The following is a 21,159-nucleotide window of genomic DNA, read 5'->3' on the forward strand; positions in this document are numbered from 1 at the left end:
CTTCTCTAATTCATTTATTTCTGCCCTAATCTTTATAATTTTCTTCCTTCTGCTTGCTTTGGATTTAATTTGCTCTTCTTTTTCTAATTTCTTAACATGGAAGTTTAGGTTACTGATTTGAGTTCTTTCTTCTTTTTTGATATAGACACATACAGCTATGAATTTACCTAGTCTAAGCACTGCTTCTGATAGGTTTTGGTATGTTGTGTTTTCCTTTTCATTCATCTCAAACTATCTTCTAATTTCCCTTGTGATTTTTTCTTTGACCCATTAATTATTTGAGTGTGTTTTTAAATTCCCACATATTTTTGAATTTGCCAAATTTCCTTCCTTTATTGATTTCTAATTTCATTCTATTGTCAGCAGAGTTCATACTTTCAATCCCTTTAAATTTATTAAGACTTCATTTATGGCCTAACATATAGAATGTTCCATGTGCAGTTGAGGAGAATATGTATTCTGCTGTTGGGTGGGTTGAGTCTTCTGTATATGTCTATTGGGTCTCATTGGTTTATAGTTGTTCAAGACCTCTGTTTCCTTATTGATCTTCTATCCAGTTGTTCTATCCATTATTGAATGTGGGGTATTGAAGTCTCCAACTACTATTGTTGAATTGTCTATTTCTCCTTTTAATTCTCTCAGTTTTCGATGCAGGTATTTTAGGGCTTTGTTGTTAAGATATGTGTAGATATATAGATATAGGTATAGATATCTGTTTCTCATTGTTATAAATTTGTCATAAACTGATCCTTTTATCATTATAAAATGTCCTTTGTCTCAAGTAACAATTTTGTGTCTTAAAGTCTATTTTGTCTGATATTAATATAGCCGCTCTAGCTTTCTTTTGGTTACTGTTTGCATAGTATATTTTTTCCATGAGGCTTTGTTCATATACCCTTTTCTGTCTCTTTGCTTGGAACCTCTTTGTGTCTTTGAATCTAAAATGAGTCTCTTTAGACAGCATATAGTTGGATCATGTTTTTTATCCATTCTACCAATCTCTTACCTTAATGGTAGTATTTATTCCATTTAAACTTAATGTCATTATCGAAAAAGTAGGATTTGCATTTGCCATTTTGCTCTTTGTTTTCTATATATCTTTTTTTGTTCCTTTAATCCTCCATGCTGCCTTCTTTTGCACTAAATATATATTTTCTAGTATACCATTTTAAATCTCTGTCATTTATTTTGCTGTGGGTACCCTACTGTCATAATTAATATCTTCGCTTATAATAATCTAGTTTGGATTAATACCAATTTAATTTAAATAGCATACAAAAACTTTGCTCCTATATAGCTCCATTCTTTTCCCACTCCCTTGTGATGTTATTGTAATACAAACTATATCTTTATATCTTATATGCTACTCATCAACATAGATTTATAATTACTACTTGATGCACTTGTCTTTTAAATTATATAGGAGAAGAAGAAGAGTTACAAACAAAAAATATATTTATGCTTTGTTTTATATTTCCCAATGTAGTTACCCTTACTAGTGCTATTTATTTCTTACTGTGAATGTGAGTTACTGTGTAGTGTCCTTTCATTTCAGCCTGAGGGATTCCCTGTAGTATTTCTTGTAGGACGGGTATGGTAATGACAAATTTTCTCTGTTTTTGTTTAGCAAGGGATACCTCAATTTCTCCTTCATTTTTGAAGGAAAGTTTTGGTAGATATAGAATTCTTGATTGACAGTCTTTTTCTTTCAGCACTTTGAGTATGTTATCCTACTGCCTGCTGGCTTCCATGGTTTCTGATGAGACATCAACTGCTAATCTTATTGAGGATCCCTTATATATGAGGAGTCACTCCTCTGTTTTCACTTTCAAGATTCTCTCTTTTTCTTTGGCTTTCAATAGTTTGATTATGATGTATCTAGGTAAGGATCTCTGAGTTTATCATACTTGGACTTTGTTGAGTTTCTTTAAAGTGTAGATTAATGTTTTTCGTCAAATTTGGGAAGTTTTTGCCATTATTTCTTCAGAATTTCTTTCTGCACCTTTTTCTTTCTCTTCTCCTTCTGGGACTTTCATTGTGCCTATGCTGGTATGCTTGATGGTGTCCCACAGATCTCTCTCTGTTCATTTTCCTTCATTCTTTTTTCTTTCTTTTCCTCAGTCTGATAATCTCAATTGACTTATATTCAAGTTTGTTGATACTTTCTTCTGCCTATTTATATCTGCTGCTGAACCCTTCTAGTGAATTTTTTATTCTGGTGATTGTACTTTTCAACTGCAGAATTTCTATTTGGTTCTTTTTTTTTTTTTTAATAATTTCTATCTCTTTATTGATAATCTCTTTTTGGACATTGTTCTCATACTTTCCTTTATTTTTTTAGACATGATTTCCCTTAGTTCTTTGAACGTATTTAAAATAGCTAATTTAAAGCCTTTTTCTAGTAAGTCCAACATCTGGGCTTCCTCAGGGATAGTTTCTTTTGACTGCTTTTTTTTTTTTTCCTGTGTATGGGCTTTATTGTCTTGTTTTTTTTCATGTCTCATAATTTTTTGTTACAATTTGGACATTTGAAAATAATAAAATATGACAACTCTGAACATCTGATTCTCTTCCTCTCAGAGTTTGTTGTTGCTGTTTGTTTACTGACTTTCTGGACTAATTATGTAAAGTATTTTTTTGTCATGTGTGGTCACTGAAGGTTCTATTCACTTATTGGTGATCAGCTAATGATTAGACAGAGTTTTTTGAAATGCCTAAAACCAGTAAGTTTCACAGTCTTTGCCAAGGGGCTTTAAGTGTGTCTTCGGGCACACCTTCAGCCCTCATCCAGGCAGTTTACAATTCCACCTTGACCTTTACTAAGTGCTTGCACAGAGCCTCCGGGCAAGCCTGAGGTGAGAGCTTAGGCCCTTCTCAGGACTTTTCCTGAGCATGCCCAAGGCCTGAGCGTGCAGGTGGCCATCTGGATTTCCAGGAGTGTGTTGGAGCTTTTCAAAGCCCCCTATGGACATCTTGTTAACCAGCTTTTCCTTTTAAGGTTTTTGGTTAGCCTGTTGTTTGCCCAACTCTTATCTACTGCCCAACTTTTATATACAGCCTTGATGTTAAACAGTTGTCTCTGATTTTTTTTTTTTTTTTTTTTGTGAGGGAGATCAGCCCTGAGCTAACATCTGATGCCAATCCTCCTCTTTTTTCTGAGGAAGACTGGCCCTGAGCTAACATCCATGCTCATCTTCCTCCACTTTATATGGGACGCCGCCACAGCATGGCTCGACAAGCAGTGCGTCAGTGCATGCTGGGGATCCGAACCGGCGAACCCCGGGCTGCCGCAGCAGAGTGCATGCACTTAACCGCCTGCGCCACTGGGCCGGCCCCTGTCTCTGATTATTTTTGACAAATACCCCCAAGGAGAAGGCTTTTTGCACTGTGTGAGCTCCAAGTCAAGTCAAAAAAAGACAGTCTTGTGAGTGTAGCCTTCCAGGAAACCACCAGATAAGTCACGTAATGACAGTTCTCTGAGAATGGGGCGTTGAAGGAATTCCATCTCTTTTCCACTCCTTCCAGTAGCTGTTAGACTGCTGGGTTACAGGCTGTGGATTTTCAAAGTTACCGCAGACCTGAAGAGTGGGAAATGAGAATAGGACAAGATAAAGCACCATAAAGTGTACTGTTCCTACCAAGATTCAGTTGTTTTTCTTGAGTAAATGCTCCCCTGATTGCTGCAAGCCTGTGGTTAATCTCCGGAATTCTAAGTTATTTTCCAGTGTCGAAGATGTTTTCCAGTGTCACTGTTTCTTTTATGAAACATAGAATTTTGAGAGGTTCTTATTCTACCATTTTCTCTGACATCTCTGTTCATTTGTTTTTAACATCAAAGTTGTTTCTTTTATTTTTTGGAATAGAAGAGATGGTATATTTGAAGAGAAGCAACACCTGATTCTGTTTCAGCTGTGTTTATGGCATTTTCTGTCTGAACATTTGGGCCTCAGTTTTTCCATATGCAGAAAAGGGGTGCAAATACGTCTCCCCATCTATTCTGTAGGGCTCTGTGAACTAAATGCTACTGTATATGTGGAGATGCTTTGGTCTCTTTGGAAGAAAAGCACTTAAATTCCTCAAGGCTTCAGGGTTGTTACTTCCAGTTCTGCTTCCCACTGTGCGTCCTTGATCAAGCCACTGAACCAATTGCTTCTGTTTCTTTTTCCACCTCTCCCCTCCCCTCTCTCTTTTCAAGGAAGAGACAATGTTCATTCTCCTGATAGACATGCCAGTAAATTTAAATTGCTTTAAATGTATTTAAAATTATTTGAAGATGTTCAGGAAAAACTGTTGTTGTTATTTGAGGTTGACTAGAAATTATGGCTGTTTGCACATATGCAGAATATTATAATGCAATCTTGAATGTGATTATTGGAGGGTTTTTTATATCACACATAATACCAGAAATAGAGTTTTGAAACCTCTGGTAGTCCTTTGTATGCATCTCTTTCTCTCCCTCTCCCTTTTTTTTTTTTCATCAGGTACCTTCCTAGCTCCATCAAATCTGAGCATCTCTGAGGAAAGTGGCTAGAACTCACAGCTTTTTTTTTTTGCTTGTGCTAAAATGTACATAACATAAAATTTACCATTTTAACCACATTTAAGTGTACAATTCAGTGGTGTTAAGTACATTCACATAGTTGTGCAATGTATGCATTTCTTTTTGAAAAATATAGATTCCATAGTTCCTTGACAATATTTGCTTTGTGAACCAACACTGTTTTTAAAATTAAAGAGTATGGACTATACCAGTTTTTTGCTCATTCATTTTGTAGGAAGCCATGAGTTTTATAAACATAGTAGCTGTTGATTTCAATGGTGATGCTTCCTTTACCTCATTTCATTTCTGAAAACAACCTAAACAACCTAATTGTTCATACACAATACATTTAACTCACGTCTCTTTTGGTGCTGCAGGTTGCAATGCAGGCAGGGATTAACTTGGGGACAGCTGTATCAAGAGGATTGTATCAACCAGCAACAATCTTTATGGGCCGCCAAATGTCAGCCATCTCAAGCGCTGGAGATGTTAGTACAGAGCAGAAATCTCCCCAACCCACGAAGAACTTCAGAACAATTCCTGACCCACGTTCACAGCAACAGACAGCCCAGAGCAGTGATGTGACAGACAGCTATGTAGTCTGCACTAATAGTGGCACACAGTGCTTAAATAAGTCTGACAAAATAGATGGAAGGACATCTCTTCAGATTGGTGAGAAAACGCCAGTCACAGCCAGCCCATTGTCTGAGGAGGAACAGACTCATTGCTTGGAGATAGGAAGCAACTCACGTCACGGCAAGAGTAATTTATCTGAAAGCAAAAAGTCTGCTGAACTCCATTCCCTGTTACGGGAAAGATTACGTCCAGGGAGCAGAACCACTGATTTAAAGTGTGACAGTTCCAGCAGATCAGGGGCATCAGAGGGAGAAATACTGACACGGGAACATATTGAAGTCAAGGAAGACAGTGCCAGACTACCAGTCGCTCCGATATCCGTCTCAGAATACTGTGCATCTGAAAGTAAGTGTTCTCAAGAGAAGCATTCTGCTCAGGAAGGTTTCTCAGGTGGGGTGAGAGGCTGAGATTGTTTGCTGATTTTTGTTGGTATTTAGTTTTTCTGGGTGGTAGTGGTCTTATGTAAGAACAAAGTGTACTCTCTAATTTTATCTTTTGTCAAAAAACAAAGTACAGTGGTGACTTTGCCAACAAATTCCATTCTAATGAATTCTTAAATATGTATGTGGAAATATTCTTACAAGCGAATTCTCTGATTTTTAAACTCATTGTTATATTTTTAATATATTTAATAAAATATTTTTAATGAGTTTTTAAATACTGTAATTAATCATGGATTGTTTCTACATGTTTTAACTGATGAATAATCCCACTCCGTGAGGTGGAACGTCTTACCTCGCTTCTCCCTGCACTTAGTGATCAGTAGTCTCTTCATATCCCCTCTTCCAGATCATCCTCCTCACCGGGACCCCGAGGCACAGAAGCCCTTCAGGAAAATGCAGCAACAGCAGGAAGAGGAAAGTCTGAGCAGCATCAGTGACCTCACAGTTGCCGTAAGTGAAGATGATCTGATTTTAGAGAGTCCAGAACCACAGCCAAATCCGAGTGACAAGATGGAGGGAGAAGATGGAATAGAGGCCTGAAAATTAATCCACTCTGAGCAAGAAAGAGGTGCCCTATCCACCGAAAAACATAATTGTATTTTGCGAACTCTAAGCCCTCCTGATTCAAAAAAGGAATCCTCCACTAACTCACCAACAAGAGAGTAAGCCATTGAATTTTTTTTTACTATTCTATAAATAATTATAGACATTTTTAGAGATCATTCCACTGGGAATGTATTGTCGAACACTCAGTCATGAATGTATAAGTTCCTTACTCATAAATAATCTGTTAGCAAAGGTCTAATTTGCTTTCTTTTCTTTTTTTATAAAATAGCTTTAAAAGTCTGAATATCATTGAAATCATGGTGATTTGCAGTTTATAATTATATCCAAACAATCCCTGGTTAATTCATAAGTCATTCCCCCCACCCCTACCCTCCAGCCTTTTAAGAAAACAAATCATTTTGAAGTTGTGGTAACACAGAAGGTGACAAACGGTTAAACTTACTAGGAATTCAGCTTTAGAGGCTAGGAACTTTGTATCTAATTAATTTGCTTAATCCTAATATCCCTTGCCATGGTGTCATTTTTGTCATACGATTAAATATGAGTTAATAAGTTCTTCTAAGTGTATATCTAAGACAGCTTTCCTTTTCTGAATGTAAATATGAGGACACTGGAATCTTTAATGTTAAATAGGAACAACATCAGTGTTATACATTTTGAGCACTTATTATAATATCCAACTCATGAAAGCTCATGTATAATTTTTTATTATTGATTGGAGGTACTAGGTGGAATTGTGTAGAAAACATGGAAACTGTTGAAAACCAATTCTGCAATGAAAAATAACTCTAATAGCATCAAATCTCTTTTAGGAGTGGAAGGAACCTACGTAACAAACTAAGGTAGATCTCGCCTTTTAAAAATGAGGAAATCAAGGCTAGGGGCATAGGAATGACACGGAGGCCGTTGGGGCAGACCTTCCATACAGCCTGCCTCCCCAACCCACATGCCACCACTAGAATTTTCTGTTACACTGTGATGCCGTCACTCTTTCGCTCCAACAGTCCCAGCAACAGTGAAAAGCCAAGTGGGCATCCTTGTATATGAGGGGATATGTTCTCTTTTAGAGCAGCGTTGCACCTTTAATGTATTGCCTCTTACCATTCATTATCTACTTATGGTGAAAATTTTAATTTATAGTCTGATTGACTTTAAAGTGATGTTCAAGAAATATTTATTAATAGCACATCCAAGTACAAAGTACTTGTACTGTGGATGGAAGAACTAACATGGTTCCTGTCATTGGGAAATTTGATTTATTAGAGTGGCAAGCCAAATGGATTTTTTTGTGCATGTGTGAGGAAGATCGGCCCTGAGGTAACATCTGCCAATCCTCCTCTTTTTGCTGAGGAAGACTGGCCCTGGGCTAACATCCATGGCCATCTTCCTCCACTTTATATGGGACGCCGCCACAGCATGGCTTGACAAGTGGTGCGTCAGTGCGCGCCCGGGATCCAAAGCAGCGAACCCTGGGCCGCCGCAGCGGAGCGCATGCACTTAACCGCTTGTGCCCCCGGGCTGGCCCCCCATTGGATTTTTCTAGTAAGAATACTTCTCTCGTCAGAGAGGTACAGGTATTATATACTACATCATCAGAAACTTTATTACTAGAGATAGAATGTATCTGTTTTGGGTTTCGTATTTGTAGGCTTCTTTTTATAGCAATTCATTGGACAAGTAAGTAGTTTGGTGGATTAACTGGGGGACTAGCGTGCTTACCCAGGACTCAGGCTTTTTCTGAGATGAAAAAAGTTGGGTATGTGTATAGAATTAAGAATGTTCTCTCTCTCCTTCTCCTATATGACTGACTTTTTCCTATGATCTTAAAGCCAAGTTCCTCAGAATTTTGGGATATAGTTTTCCAAAATTTGTTAGAAAATATGGGCATTTGGGGAATTTTTGAATAGTTTGTCCTAATGGAATGGTCCCAGAATGAAAGGTCAGTCAGCAATAGTTGTTTTCTGTCTGTTACCAAATTTGAGCCCTTTGATTTTCTGTGGTAAAAGTACTACCCAGGGGCCGGCCCTGTGGCTTAGCGGTTAAGTGCGCGCGCTCCGCTGCTGGCGGCCCAGGTTCGGATCCCAGGCGCACACTGACGCACCGCTTCTCGGGCCATGCTGAGGCCGTGTCCCACGTACAGCAACTAGAAGGATTTGCATCTATGACATACAGCTATCTACTGGGGCTTTGGGGGAAAAAATAAATAAATAAATAAACAAACAAACAAAAAAAGTACTACCCAGGAATAGGTTGAAGGTGGTTTAAATGATCCTGGTTAACCTGCTGACATCCTCACCGCTTTTGAGGCGCTGCGTTCTCTTATTTCCTCTTTAGCATGAGCTCTTCTCCTTGCTCTGAGGGTTAATTATTCATCTGAGACTATAGTGTCATATTTACAGAGCTAATACTATGACCTCAAAGGTTCATTATCTCAGTTTACTTTAGGGTCTGTTGGGGGCCTGGAGAAAAGTCACTTGAATGAATTTTAGTTAACAAAGATCGAGAGATGGGACAAAGGAAGACACATAGAAGGATCTGAACAGGAAAGCGGAACCTCTGATTTGATGAGAATGATGATAGATACTATGTTTGAGCACATCTATGTGCCAGCTGAGTTGCTGACCTTGAACATAAAACTTGGTCTTAAGCTTCCTGGCAGTGAAGGGAAAATAGATGTGCAGTATGCAGCGTAGTTTCCATCTGAGGAGAAAAGTGAAATCAAGGGTGACTTTTGGTGGTGTTTTCTCTTGTTTTTTGTTTGTTTTATTTAAAAAAACTTTTTAACAGCTTTATTGAGATATAATTCACGTACCATACAATCCACCCATTTAAAGTGTATAATTCAAGAGTTTTTGGCATATTATATTATTAATATTTAAATGCTGTGTTAAAATGTATATAACATAAAATTTTCCATTTTTAAGTGTACAATTTAGTGACGTTAATTATGTTCATGATATTGTACAACCATCACCACTACCTATTTCCAAAACTTTTTTGTCCCCCTTATATATTTGTCCTTTTGGTCTATTTCAATTCACATAACATTTTCAAGATTCATCCATGTTGTAGCAGGTATCAGAACTTCATTCCTTTTTAGGCTAAATAATATTCCAGTGTATGGATATACCACATTTTGTTTATCCATTCATCTGTTGATGGACATATGGATTGCTTCTCTGTTTAAAAGCCAAGCATCTTTGAGAAGGTTCATGACCCACCCCCATGGATATTTCCAGATAATTGAAGACCAGCTTGTGCTTCCTGCACAGTTCCCTCATTGCAAGCTATAATTCACATTTCTCACAAGAAAGCATATTAGAATGAAGCTGAGTAAAAGCAATGTTGTTAAAAAGGAGGACCTTGAATCTCATTCTTAAAGAGTAGTTTGCTGCAAACATTGGTACAAAGCTCCATGACCTAAAACACCAGACATTTATTATTTTTCAGGTGCCAGGTGGTTGGCCCAGTGTCATTTGGGGCTACAAGAATTATTTGGCCAGGTGTCCCTCATCGTCCAGTAGAGTAGTCCAACCTCAGTCACCTGGTGGGGGTAGCAGGGTTCCCAGCACAGCAAGAGGGCAAGCCCCAGTGCACAAATGCTTTAAAGTGTCTGCTTGTGTCAGGTTTGCTCATGTCCCATTAGTTAAAGAAAGTCACAGGACCCAGCCTAGAGTCAAGAGGTGAAAAAATATAATCCACCTCTTGATGGGATGAGTGGCAAAGTCACATTGCAAATGATTGCACACAGGAATGGGAAGATTATGGTTGTTTTTTGCAATCCACCACAGTACTTGAGGACAAATTCAAATGAAGATAACCTCAGTGTGAGTCAAAAGGGTCAGGAAAGGTTTTATCCCGGTGTTGATGCAGCATCTTGAAGGCTGTAAAGGCTTGAATAAGGAGCAGGGAAAGGGGTGAATGAGCTCTGGAGGAAGAGTGCAAGAAGGAATGCAGATACAGAGAACACAAAGGGCATGTGAGGGCAGAGCAAAGCGTGTGACTAAGGGCTCATTGAGCAGGGCTTGTTGGAGTAAAGGTTTAAAATGTTGCCTGGGTCATGTTTGAGAAAGACCTTGAATATCAGGGTAAAGAATTTAAAGTTCCTTCTCTGTGTTTTCCAGAACTATTGAAGGTTATTTTAAGAGAAGAGTGGTATGGTGAGTAACTTGATTTAGGAGAATTAATCTGACATCATTAGTTTCATCAGGATTAATTGTATACACTGGTGGGCAGAATTCTGAGATGGCCCCTGAGGTTCCTGCCCCCTGATGTACACTCTGTATAATCCCCTCACTTTGCGTGCGGGCAGGACTGTGAGTTTGAAGGATTTCCTTTCTGTGATTAGGCTATGTTATGTGACAGAGATGAAGAATTTTGCAAACATAATGAAAGTCCCCAAATCAGTTGACTTTGAGGTAATCAAAAAGGAATTGTTAGGAGTGGGCCAGACCTAAACAGATCAACCTTTAAAAGGGACTGGGCACTTACTGAAATCAGGTTCAAAGCAGCTGAGATAGTCTCCTGTTCACCTGAAGAAGCAAACTTGCCATCTTGTGATGAAGGCCACATGGCAGACGATGGTATGTGCCCTGTGGGAGCTGAGGGCCTCAGTCCTGTAGCCACGAGGACCTGAATTCTGCCAACAACCAGTGAACTTGGAAGAGGACCCTGAGCTTTAAATGAGATTGCCTATGAGGAGATGATGAAGATTAAATGAGATCATAAGGGTGAACCGTTATCCAATAGGGCTGATCTCTTAAAAGAAGAGGAAGAGACACCAGAGCTTTCTTTCTCTGCCATGTGAGGACACAGTGAGAGGTAGCCATCTGCAAGTCTCACTAGGAACCAAATCAGCTGACACCTTGATCTTGGACTTCCCTGCCTCTAGAATTGCAAAAAATAAATTTTTGTTGTCTAAATCACCCAATTTGTGATATTTTGTTATGGCAACCTGAGCAGACTAATAAACCTGGCTAGAGGTTTATCCACTTTGTTGGGTTTTTCCCCAAAGAACCAGCTTTTTGTTTTTTGATTTTCTTTATTGTTTGCCTATTTTCAATTTCAGTTATTTCTGCTCTAAGTTTTATTACTTCTTTACTTCTGCTCACTTTGAATTTAATTTCCTCTTCTCTTTTCTAGTTTCCTAAGGTGGGAGCTTAGATTATTGACTTTTAGAGCTTTCTTCTTTTCTACTGTGTGCATTCAGTGCTATAAATTTCCCTGTAAGCACTGCTTTCACTGCGTCCCACAAATTTTGATAAGTTGTATTTTCATTTTCGTTCAGTTCAAAATATTTTTAAATTTCTTTTGAGACTTCCTCTTTTACCCATGTGTTTAGGAGTGTGTTGTTTAATCCCCAAATATTTTGAGATTTCCTAGCTATATTTCTGTTATTGATCTCAGTTTAATTCTGTTGTGGTCTGAGAACATACTTTCTATGACTTCTGTTCTTGTAACTTTGTTGAGGTGTGTTTTATGGCCCAGAATGTGGTTTGTCTTAGCAAACGTTCCATGTGACCATGTGTATTTTGCCGTTGTTGGATGAAGTATCTTATAAATGTCGATTAGATCCAATTTAATGGTGCTATTCAGTTGAGCTATATCCTTGCTGCTTTTTACCTGCTGGATATGTTAGTCACCGACAGAGGTGACTAAATAGTCAACTATAATAGTGGCTTTATCTATTTCTCCTTGCAGTTCTATCACTTTTTGCCTGTGTATTTCAATGCTCTGTTGTTAGGTACATACACTTTAAGGATTTTTGTGATATTCCTAGGTGTAGATTTTTTGGGTAATTATCCTACTTGGTGTTCTCTGAGCTTCCTGGATCTGTAGTTTGGTGGTATATGTTGTTAACTTTGGAAAATTCTTAGCCATTACTACTTCAAATATTCCTTCTGCTCCTTTCTCTCTTTCTCCTCCTTCCGGTATTCCCATTACTTGTATGTTAGACCCTTTGTAATTATCCTACAATTCTTGGATGTTCTGTCCCATTTTTTTTTCATTCTTCCTTCTCTTTGCATTTCAGTTTGGGAAATTTGTACTGACATATCCTCAAGCTCACTGATTCTTTCCTCAGCTATGTCCAGTGTATTGGTGAGCCCCTCATAGATGGTCTGTTTTGAGTTTGATGTTTAGTTTTTTGGTTTTGAAATTATGTAGACCATTTAAAATTAATTATTTTTTATAAACCCCTGTATTAAAGAACCAAACTGTTCTCTCTTCTAGTTATAGTACTTTAGTTGAAAATCTCATTCTATAATTCCATTTTGAGTCAACCAAAATTTCCTGAATACCTAGTAGGCCCAAAGCTGTGTACTGTGAGGTATGGGGTTGTAGCAATCTGAAATATGGCTACAAATTCTTCAACACTCCTCTTATTAAAAGATGGGATCTCTCTCCCCTTCCCTTGAATATGGATGGGCTTATGACTGCTTCAACCAAGTAGAGCATGGTAGAATTGATCCTCTGTGACTTCCAAAGTTGAGTTATAAAAGGCCATGCAGTTGCCACTCTTTTTGCTGGAACATGTGTTCTTGGAACCCTGAACCACCATGTAAGAAGTCTGACTATTCTGAGCCTGCCGTGGTAAAGAAATTATGTGTAGGTGCTCTAGACTGTGGTCCCAGCTGTGCCCATCCTTGCAGCTATCCCCTCCAAAGTACCAGACATGTAGGCGAAGCCTTCTTGGACCCTCTACCAAGTGCATCCACCAGCTGATATCACTGAATAACCTCTCTCAATAATACCTAAAACAGAAGAATCCACTCAGCCAAGCCCTGACTGATTTTCTGATCCACAAAGTCATCAGATATAATAAAATGGTGGTGATTTTTTTTTTATTATTATTGTTTTGTGTGTGTGTGTGTGTGTAAGGAAGATCAGCCCTGAGCTAACATCCATGCCAATCCTCCTCTTTTTGCTGAGGAAGACTGGCCCTGAGCTAACATGCATGCCCATCTTCCTCTACTTTAGATGGGATGCCGCCACAGCATGGCCTGACAAGCGGCGCGTGGTGCGCGCCCGGGATCCAAACCCAGGCTGCGAGCAGCGGAGAGCGCACGCTTAACCACTACACCACGGGGCCGGCCCCAAAATGGTTGTTGTTTTAAGCTACAAAGCTTTGGGGTAGTTTGTTACGAGTCTATAGATAGCTAGTATAGGACTTTGTTCATTTAACATTAAATATTTACTGAGTGCCTACTCTGTCCCAGGCACTACTCTTGCTCTTATGGTATTTATGATCATGCGTGTGGAGGGGAGGAAGAAAACACAAACCAATAAACAATCTGTGTGAAAATATTATGACAAAGAACGAGCAGGTTAAGTGGATAGAGAATGCATAGATGCAATTTAGTGTAGGATACTCAGGGAAAGTCTCTGTGGTGATTTGACATTTGAGAGGAGATCTAAAGTGAGTGAGAGTAAGCCACATTAAATTGTACCCATGCCTTCTCTGTCTATTTAACCTGATTTATTCTTTGTTACCTTAATTTTCACCCTGGTATATTTGTTTGTTTATCAATTTATGTTTCATTTCTCTCCTTCAGTGTCTTGGAGATGAGTGGGATATATCTTGAGGAAGAGAATACCATGCAGCAGGAACAGCAAGTACAGAGGCCCTCTAGTGGGAGCATACGTGGTGTTTCTAGGAACAGCAAAGAAGCCAGTGCAGCTGGACCACAACAGGTGAGTGAGGAAGGTAGGAGATGGAGTGAGAGAAATATCAGTGGGCCACATCACAAAGGGTCTTGTAGGCTGTAGGAAGAACTTTGGATTGTGCTTCAAGGGAGGTGAAGAACCACTCTGGCTGCTTAATGGAAAATGAACTGTAGGGGACAGGGTGGGAGCAAGGAGACCTGTTTAGACAGTATTACAGTAATCTAGGGAGTAGGTGGTGGTGCCTTGGTTCAGGGTGGCAGCAGTGAGAAGTGTCAAATTCTGGATATACATATATTTTTTGTGTTTAAAAAAACATACAGGGCCAGCCCCGTGGCTTAGCGGTTAAGTGCGCGTGCTCCGCTGCTGGCGGCCCAGGTTCAGATCCCGGGCGCGCACCGACGCACCGCTTCTCCAGCCATGCTGAGGCCGCGTCCCACGTACAGCAACTAGAAGGATGTGCAACTATGACATACAACTATCTACTGCGGCTTAGGGGGGAAAAATAAATAAATAAAATAAAATAATACATAACATGAGATCTATCCTCTTAACATTTTTTAAGACTTTATTTTTTGGAACAGTTTTAGGTTCACAATAAAATTAAGAATTAGGTACAGAGATTTCCTATATACCGCCTGCCCCTACACATACATAGCCTCCCCCATCATCAATATCCTACACCAGAGTGGTACATTTGTTACAACTGATGAACCTGCATTGACACATCATAATCACCCAAAGTCCACAATTTATATTACAATTCACCCTTGGTATTGTACATTCTATGAGTTTGAACAATGTATAATGACATGTATCCATCATTATAGTATCATAAAGAGTATTTTCACTGCCCTAAAAATCCTGTGTGCTCTACCTATTCATACCCCCACCCCCACCCCCTGCTAACTACTGATCCTTTTACAGTTTATAGTTTTGGCTTTTCCAGAATGTCATATTCTTGAAATCATATAGTATGTAGCCTTTTCAGATTGGGTTCTTTCACTTAGTAATATGCCTTTGAGGTTCCTCCATGTCTTTTTGCGGCTTGATAGATCATTTCTTTTTAGTGCTGAATAATATTATGTTGTCTTGATGTACTGCAGTTTATCCATTCAGCTACTGAAGGACATCTTTGTGCCTTCCACATTGTTGGCAATTGTGAATAAAGCTGCTGTAGACATCCGTGTGCAGGTTTTTGTGTGGATGTAAGTTTTCAGTTCATTTGGGTAAATACCGAAGAGTGCAATTGCTGGATTGTTTGGTAAGACTATGTTTAGTTTTATAAGAGGCTCCCAAACTGTCTTCCAAAGTGGCTGTACCATTTTGCATTCCCATCAGCAATGAATGAGAGTTCTTGTTTCTATAATCCTTGTTAGCATTTGTTATTGTCAGTTTTTTTGGATTTTAGCCATTCTAATAGGTATGTAATGATATCTTCTTGTTTTAATTTGCAGTTCCCTAATGACATATGATGTTGAGTATCTTTTCATATGCTTATTTACCATCTGTATATCTTCTTTGGTGAGGTGTCTGTTCAGATCTTTTCCCGTTTTTTAGTTGGGTTATTCGTTTTCTTATTGTTGAGTTTTAAAGAGCTCTTTGTATATTTTGGATATAAGTCCTTTATCAGATGTGTCTTTTGCAAATATTTTCTCCCAGTCTGTGGCTTGTCTTCTCATTCTCTTGATGTTATCTTTTGCAGAGCATAAGTTTTTTAATTTTAACGAAGTCTAGCTTATTAGTTATTTTGTTCGTGGATCATGTCTTTAGTGTTTTATCTAAAAAGTCATCATCAGGGCCGGCCCCGTGGCTTAGCGGTTAAGTGCGCGCACTCCGCTACTGGCGGCCCGGGTTCAGATCCCGGGCGTGCACTGAAGCACTGCTTCTCTGGCCATGCTGAGGCCGCGTCCCACATACAGCAACTAGAAGGATGTGCAACTATAACATACAACTATCTACTGGGGCTTTGGGAAAAAAAAAAAAAAGGAGGAGGATTGGCAATAGATGTTAGCTCAGAGCCGGTCTTCCTCAGCAAAAAGAGGAGGATTAGCGTGGATGTTAGCTCAGGGTTGATCTTCCTCACAAAAGAATAAAAAATAAATAAATGAATAAAAAGTTATCACCATACCCAAAGTCATCTAGACTTTCTCCTATGTTATCTTCTAGGAGTTTTATAGTTTTATATTTTACATTTAGGTCTGTGATCCATTTTGAGTTAATTTTTGTGAAGGGTATAAGATCTGTGCCTAGATTCATTTTTGTTCATGTGGCTATCCCGTTCCAGCACCATTTATTGAAAAGTTAACATTTTTACATGTACAGTACAATATTGTTAACTGTAAGCACACTGTTGTATAGCATATCCCTAGAACTTTTTCATCTTGAATGACTGAAACTTCATACTCATTGAACAGTAAATCCTCATTTCCCTCTTCCCCCAGCCCCTGGCAACCGCCAAGTAGAAGTAGAATGCTACTTTCTACTTCTATGAATTTGACTACTTCAGATATCTCATATAAGTGGAACCAACCAGTGTTTGTCCTTCTGTGACTGACTTATTTCGTGTAGCATGATGTCCTCAAGGTTCATCCATGTTGTAGCATCTGACAGGATTTCCTTCTTTTTATGGCTAAATAATATTCCATTGCATTTATATACTACATTTTTTTTATCCATTCATCTGTCGATGACATTTAGTTTGTTTCCCCCTCTTAGCTATTGTGAATAATGCTGCAGTGAACATGGGAGTGCGGCTATGTCTCTGAGATCCTGATTTCAGTTCTTTTGGATAAATACCCAGAGCGAGATTGCTGGATCATATAGTAGTTCTATTTTTAATTTTTTGAGGAACTTCCATGCTGTTTTCCATAGCGGCTGCAACATTTTACACTCCCACTAATAGTGCACAGGGTTCCAGTTTTTCCACATCCTCAACAATACTTGTTATTTTCTTTTCTTTCTTTTTTTTTTTAATAATGGCCATCCTAAGTATGAAGTATGAAGTGATATCTCATTGTGGTTTTGATTTGCATTTCCCCGATGATAAGTAATGTTAAGCATCTTTTCATATACCTGTTGGCCATTTATATATCGTCTTTTGAGAAATATGTATTCAAATCCTTTCTCCATTTTTTAATCAGGTTATTTGGTTTTTTGCAATTGAGTTGTTAGAGTTCCTTTTGTATTTTGGATGTTAACCTCTTATCAGATATATGGTTTGCAGATATTTTTCCCATTCTGTAGGTTGCCTTTTCACTCTGTTGATTGTTTCCTTTGCTGTGTAGAAATTTTCTAGTTTGATGTAGGCCCACTTATCTATTTTTGCTTTTGTTGCCTGTGCTTTTGATGTCATATTTAAGAAATCATTGCTAAGACCAATGTCAGGCAGCTTTTCCCCTATGTTTTCTTGTAGGAGTTTTACAGTTTCAGGTCTTACGTTTAAGTTGATTTTTAAGTCTATTTTGAGTTGATTTTTGTGTATAGTGTAAGATAAGGGTCCAATTGTGTCCTTTTGCACGTGAATAACAGCACCATTTGTTGAAGAGACTATCTTTTCCCCATTGTGCCTCCTTGATGCCCTTGTCAAAGATCAGTTGACTATATATATGTGGATTTATTTCTGGGTTTCTATTCTGTTCCATTTGTCTGTGTGTCTGTGTTTATGCCAGTACCATACTGTTTTGATTATTGTAGCTTTGTAATATGTTTTGCAATCAGTAGATGTGACTCCTCCAGCTTTGTTCATTTTCTCCATGTTATTTTGGCTATTCAGAGTCCTTTGTGGTTCCATATGAATTTTAGGATTGGTTTTTCTATTTCTGTGAAAAATGCCATTGGGATTTTGATAGGGATTGCATTGAATGTGTAGCTCACTTTGGATAGTGTGAACATTTTAACAATATTAAATCTTCCAATCCATGAATATGAGATATCTTTCATTTGTCTGTGTCTTCTTTAATTTCTTTCAGCTATGTTTTGTAGTTTTTAATGTACAAGTCTTTTGCCTCCTTGGTTAAATTTATTCCTAAGTATTTTATTCTTTTTGATACTATTGTAAATGGGATTGTTTTCTTTGGATTGTTATATAGAAATGCAACTGATTTTTGTATGTTGATTCTGTATCCTGCAACTTTACTGAATCATCAGAGTATAAATGCACTTTAAAGCCGTGGACCCTGAGAAGAACATTAGGCAATGAGTGTGAATAGGAAAGCAGCCCAAGGCCTGGCTCCACATTCAAGGTCAGGAAAATGAGCAGGAAACAGCAAAGGAGTTTGAGGCGAAGCTGCAGGGAAGAATCAAGAGAACCGAGAAGAAGTTGTGCTGCAGATGCCAAGTGGAGTATTTCAAGTGAGGTTTAGAAGGATTAAATAACCTTAGAGGTGCAGCTAGCATTCGAACTGACAGCCGGATGCCAGAATTCATGCTCTTAATTTCTGTGCTCTACCATGCAAATCACAGTCATAATGGTGATGTACCCTTCAATAGCACCCACTCTGTGCCAGGCACTGTTGTGAAGAGCTTTGTTTATAATAATCCATTTAGTCCTATCATCATTACCCTTTTACAAAGGAGAAAACTGAGACACAGAGAAGTTATGTTCAAAGTCACAAAGTGGCTCAGTGTACTTTGAGCTCGGCCGTCTGGGTCCAGAGTCTGTATTCTTAACTGATACCCTGGGCTGGTTCCCAGTAACTCTCTACTGCCTAAAAAACTGGAATATCAGAGATAATATTTCATTAGGTTGAATAAGGAAGCTCCAGAAGCAAATTAGATTATTTAATTAGGAAAAGAAAAGAAAACTAAGCGGTGGCAATTTGACCTTTTGCTCTGTCCGTATTGATTTTTGTGCCTTCCAGCCTCAAATAAGCTGAGGAAGTGCTGTGTGCCCTTCTTCAAGCTGAGCAAAGCACTCGCAGAGTTGCTTTGTTCCTTCCCCCCTGGAGTATGGCTGACAGCAAAACGTAATGCTGCCTTTTACACTAAATAAATGAAAGCCTTGGTTTCTCAGGGTCATAAAAATGTGATCACATGAAGTGAATCTCCTCTAGTGATTTTAATTTAGCCCCTCTTCAAAGTTAAATATGGGAAGGAAGTTCTTGCATCTGAAATTCTTGCATAAAACTGTGTTTCTTGTAGCATTTACCCGCAAGTCACTCTAAGCGGAGCTGGAAGCATGTTTATGGATTCAGTGTTCCTTCAGATGTGATGATGCCTTCAGGTGTCTGCTTCACTTGCTTTTTTTCTTCACCACTGTCTCTTGTTTTTCCTGGACCTGACCTCTGCCCCTCAACAAGTGGCCCCCTGAGCTTTTTCTTGCTGCCCCACAAATGATCGCTTTTGTTCCCAAAGTAAGGTTGTGCATTACACTTTTGAAAAGATAACCTGGTGCCAGCAGGTGGGGCTGTCAGCGTATCCCCTTCCTGTTCTGCCTGGCACTTCATGCCCCAGTCTTGCCTGTGCCTCTCCTGTTAGCTCACCTACTTTGATCTGAAAAATCTAAGACTTTCCTTATCTTTATTTTGGTTTAAATTTTTACAAGTCCAGAACCAGGCTTCCAAGAGGGCAGCAGTCCTCAGACCAGATGGTCAGCGAAGTAGGCATTAACTGTCACTCAGTGTCTGTACGGGAGATGTTAAAAGAAGTCTCCATTGACCGACCTGAACCTGGTTCCCCAGCCTTTCCCACCCTTCTCACCATAGGCTTCTGGCCTCAGTCAGAAGAGGTGGGTGCCCTAGAGCAAAGGCAGGAGTCGGGGATACCGAGAACACTCGCAGAGGTTAAAACCAGAGGGACTTTTAACATTTCTTGCAAGACAGGTGCACTGATGAAAATTCTCTCAATTTTTGTCTACTTTTTCCATTTCTTAAATGCTTATACGTATATTGATGTTTTCATTCATCTTGAGTCAATTTTGAAAATGTAGAGTGTACTAGAAAAATTTTCTAGTTTCTTAATACTTTTCTAAGTTTTCAAATTTGTGGGCAGCTTTTATATTTTACAATTTTTTTCTTTTTTTCTTTTTTTTTTTTCTGAGGAAGATCATCCCTGAGCTAACATCTGTTGCCAGTCTTCCTGTATCTTGGGTGTGGGTCACCACCACAGCACGGCTGCCGACAAGTGGTGTAGGTCCACGCCCGGGAACTGAACCTGGGCCGCCAAAGCAGAGCATGCCAAACTTAACCACTAGGGCACGGGGCTGGACCCTATATTTTAGAATTTTTACCGTGTCAATAATTATGTTTCTTTTTCATTCATAATTTTATGTCTGCCCAACTTTTTCATCAATCAATCCTGCATGAGATTTGTCTATTTTATTAATTTCTCCAAATAATCAGATTTCATCCCATCTGTTGCTTTTTAAAAATCTCGTTTGTTTCTGTTATTATCTTTATTATTCCCTTTTTACTTTGCTTGGTTTTACCAGGTGGTTTTTTCTAACTGAGTTGAATGCCTAATTTTCAATCTTTCCCATTTTAGAACATATACTTTTGAGGCTTTAAATTTCCAGGTAAGTACTGCTTGACTTGCACCCCACTGGTTTTGACAAATAATGCTATCACTCCCATTCAGTTTTAAGTATTTTAATTTAATTGTCTAAATGTTTATAATTATTATATCTTTTTCTTTGACATAGGTATTATGTAAAATGATTTTTGGTTGTTTCTAAACATATTAGGGGAAAAGAGGATTCTCTTTTCATTATAGATTTCCAATTTTATCACATTGTTGGCAGAAAATGTGTTCTGAACAACATCTGTGCTTTGGTCTTTGTTGATTGGCCATAGTAATGGCCAATGTTTATAAATGCCCATAATGCTTGAAAACATGTATATTCACTCTTCATTGGGTAGGGTTCTGTATGTTTCCGTTAGCTCGAGCTTAATAATTACATGATTCTAATCACCTATATATTTACTAATTTTTGTTTCATCTATAAGTTTCTGACCTTTCAAAATCTATTGTTAATTAATATTTTTACTTTCTTTCCAGACAGTATAAGTACCTTAGAGACTGGATCTCCATTTCTTCCCCATGGGTCTGCTTCTGTTTTCTTTTCTTTCTCTCGCTTTTTAATCACTCTTGTCTTGTTTTTCTCAAATCTCTGGCAATTTTTGAATGGATATTGTGTAGGAGCATTTTGGGAGTGATTTGAGGACAAGGAAGTTTTCCTCCTCTAAAGAGGATTTGCATTTGCTTCTGGCAGGCGCCTGGGGCAGAAGTGATCCTGGGTCCCTTTCATCCAGGTTGAAGAATTGAGACAGTGTGAAGCCAGGCCTTGGTCCCTTTGAGGGCCAGACTCAGTTT

General features: G+C 38.7%; 1 protein-coding gene across 1 annotated transcript in view; it reads left to right on the plus strand.

The window, feature by feature from the left end:
- The first annotated feature begins 4,922 nt into the window (after positions 1 to 4,922).
- Positions 4,923 to 21,159, plus strand: part of LOC131403908 (centrosomal protein kizuna-like) — a 66,248-nt gene continuing 50,011 nt past the window's right edge. Inside the window, 2 exon segments of the mRNA XM_058538132.1 lie at positions 4,923 to 5,521; positions 5,966 to 6,281. Of these exon segments, the coding sequence (XP_058394115.1) occupies positions 4,924 to 5,521; positions 5,966 to 6,281 (914 nt within the window). The 5' untranslated portion in view covers position 4,923.

The sequence above is a fragment of the Diceros bicornis genome, unplaced genomic scaffold (genome assembly GCF_020826845.1).
Source record: "Diceros bicornis minor isolate mBicDic1 unplaced genomic scaffold, mDicBic1.mat.cur scaffold_95_ctg1, whole genome shotgun sequence".
Classification (NCBI taxonomy): Eukaryota; Metazoa; Chordata; class Mammalia; order Perissodactyla; family Rhinocerotidae; genus Diceros; species Diceros bicornis.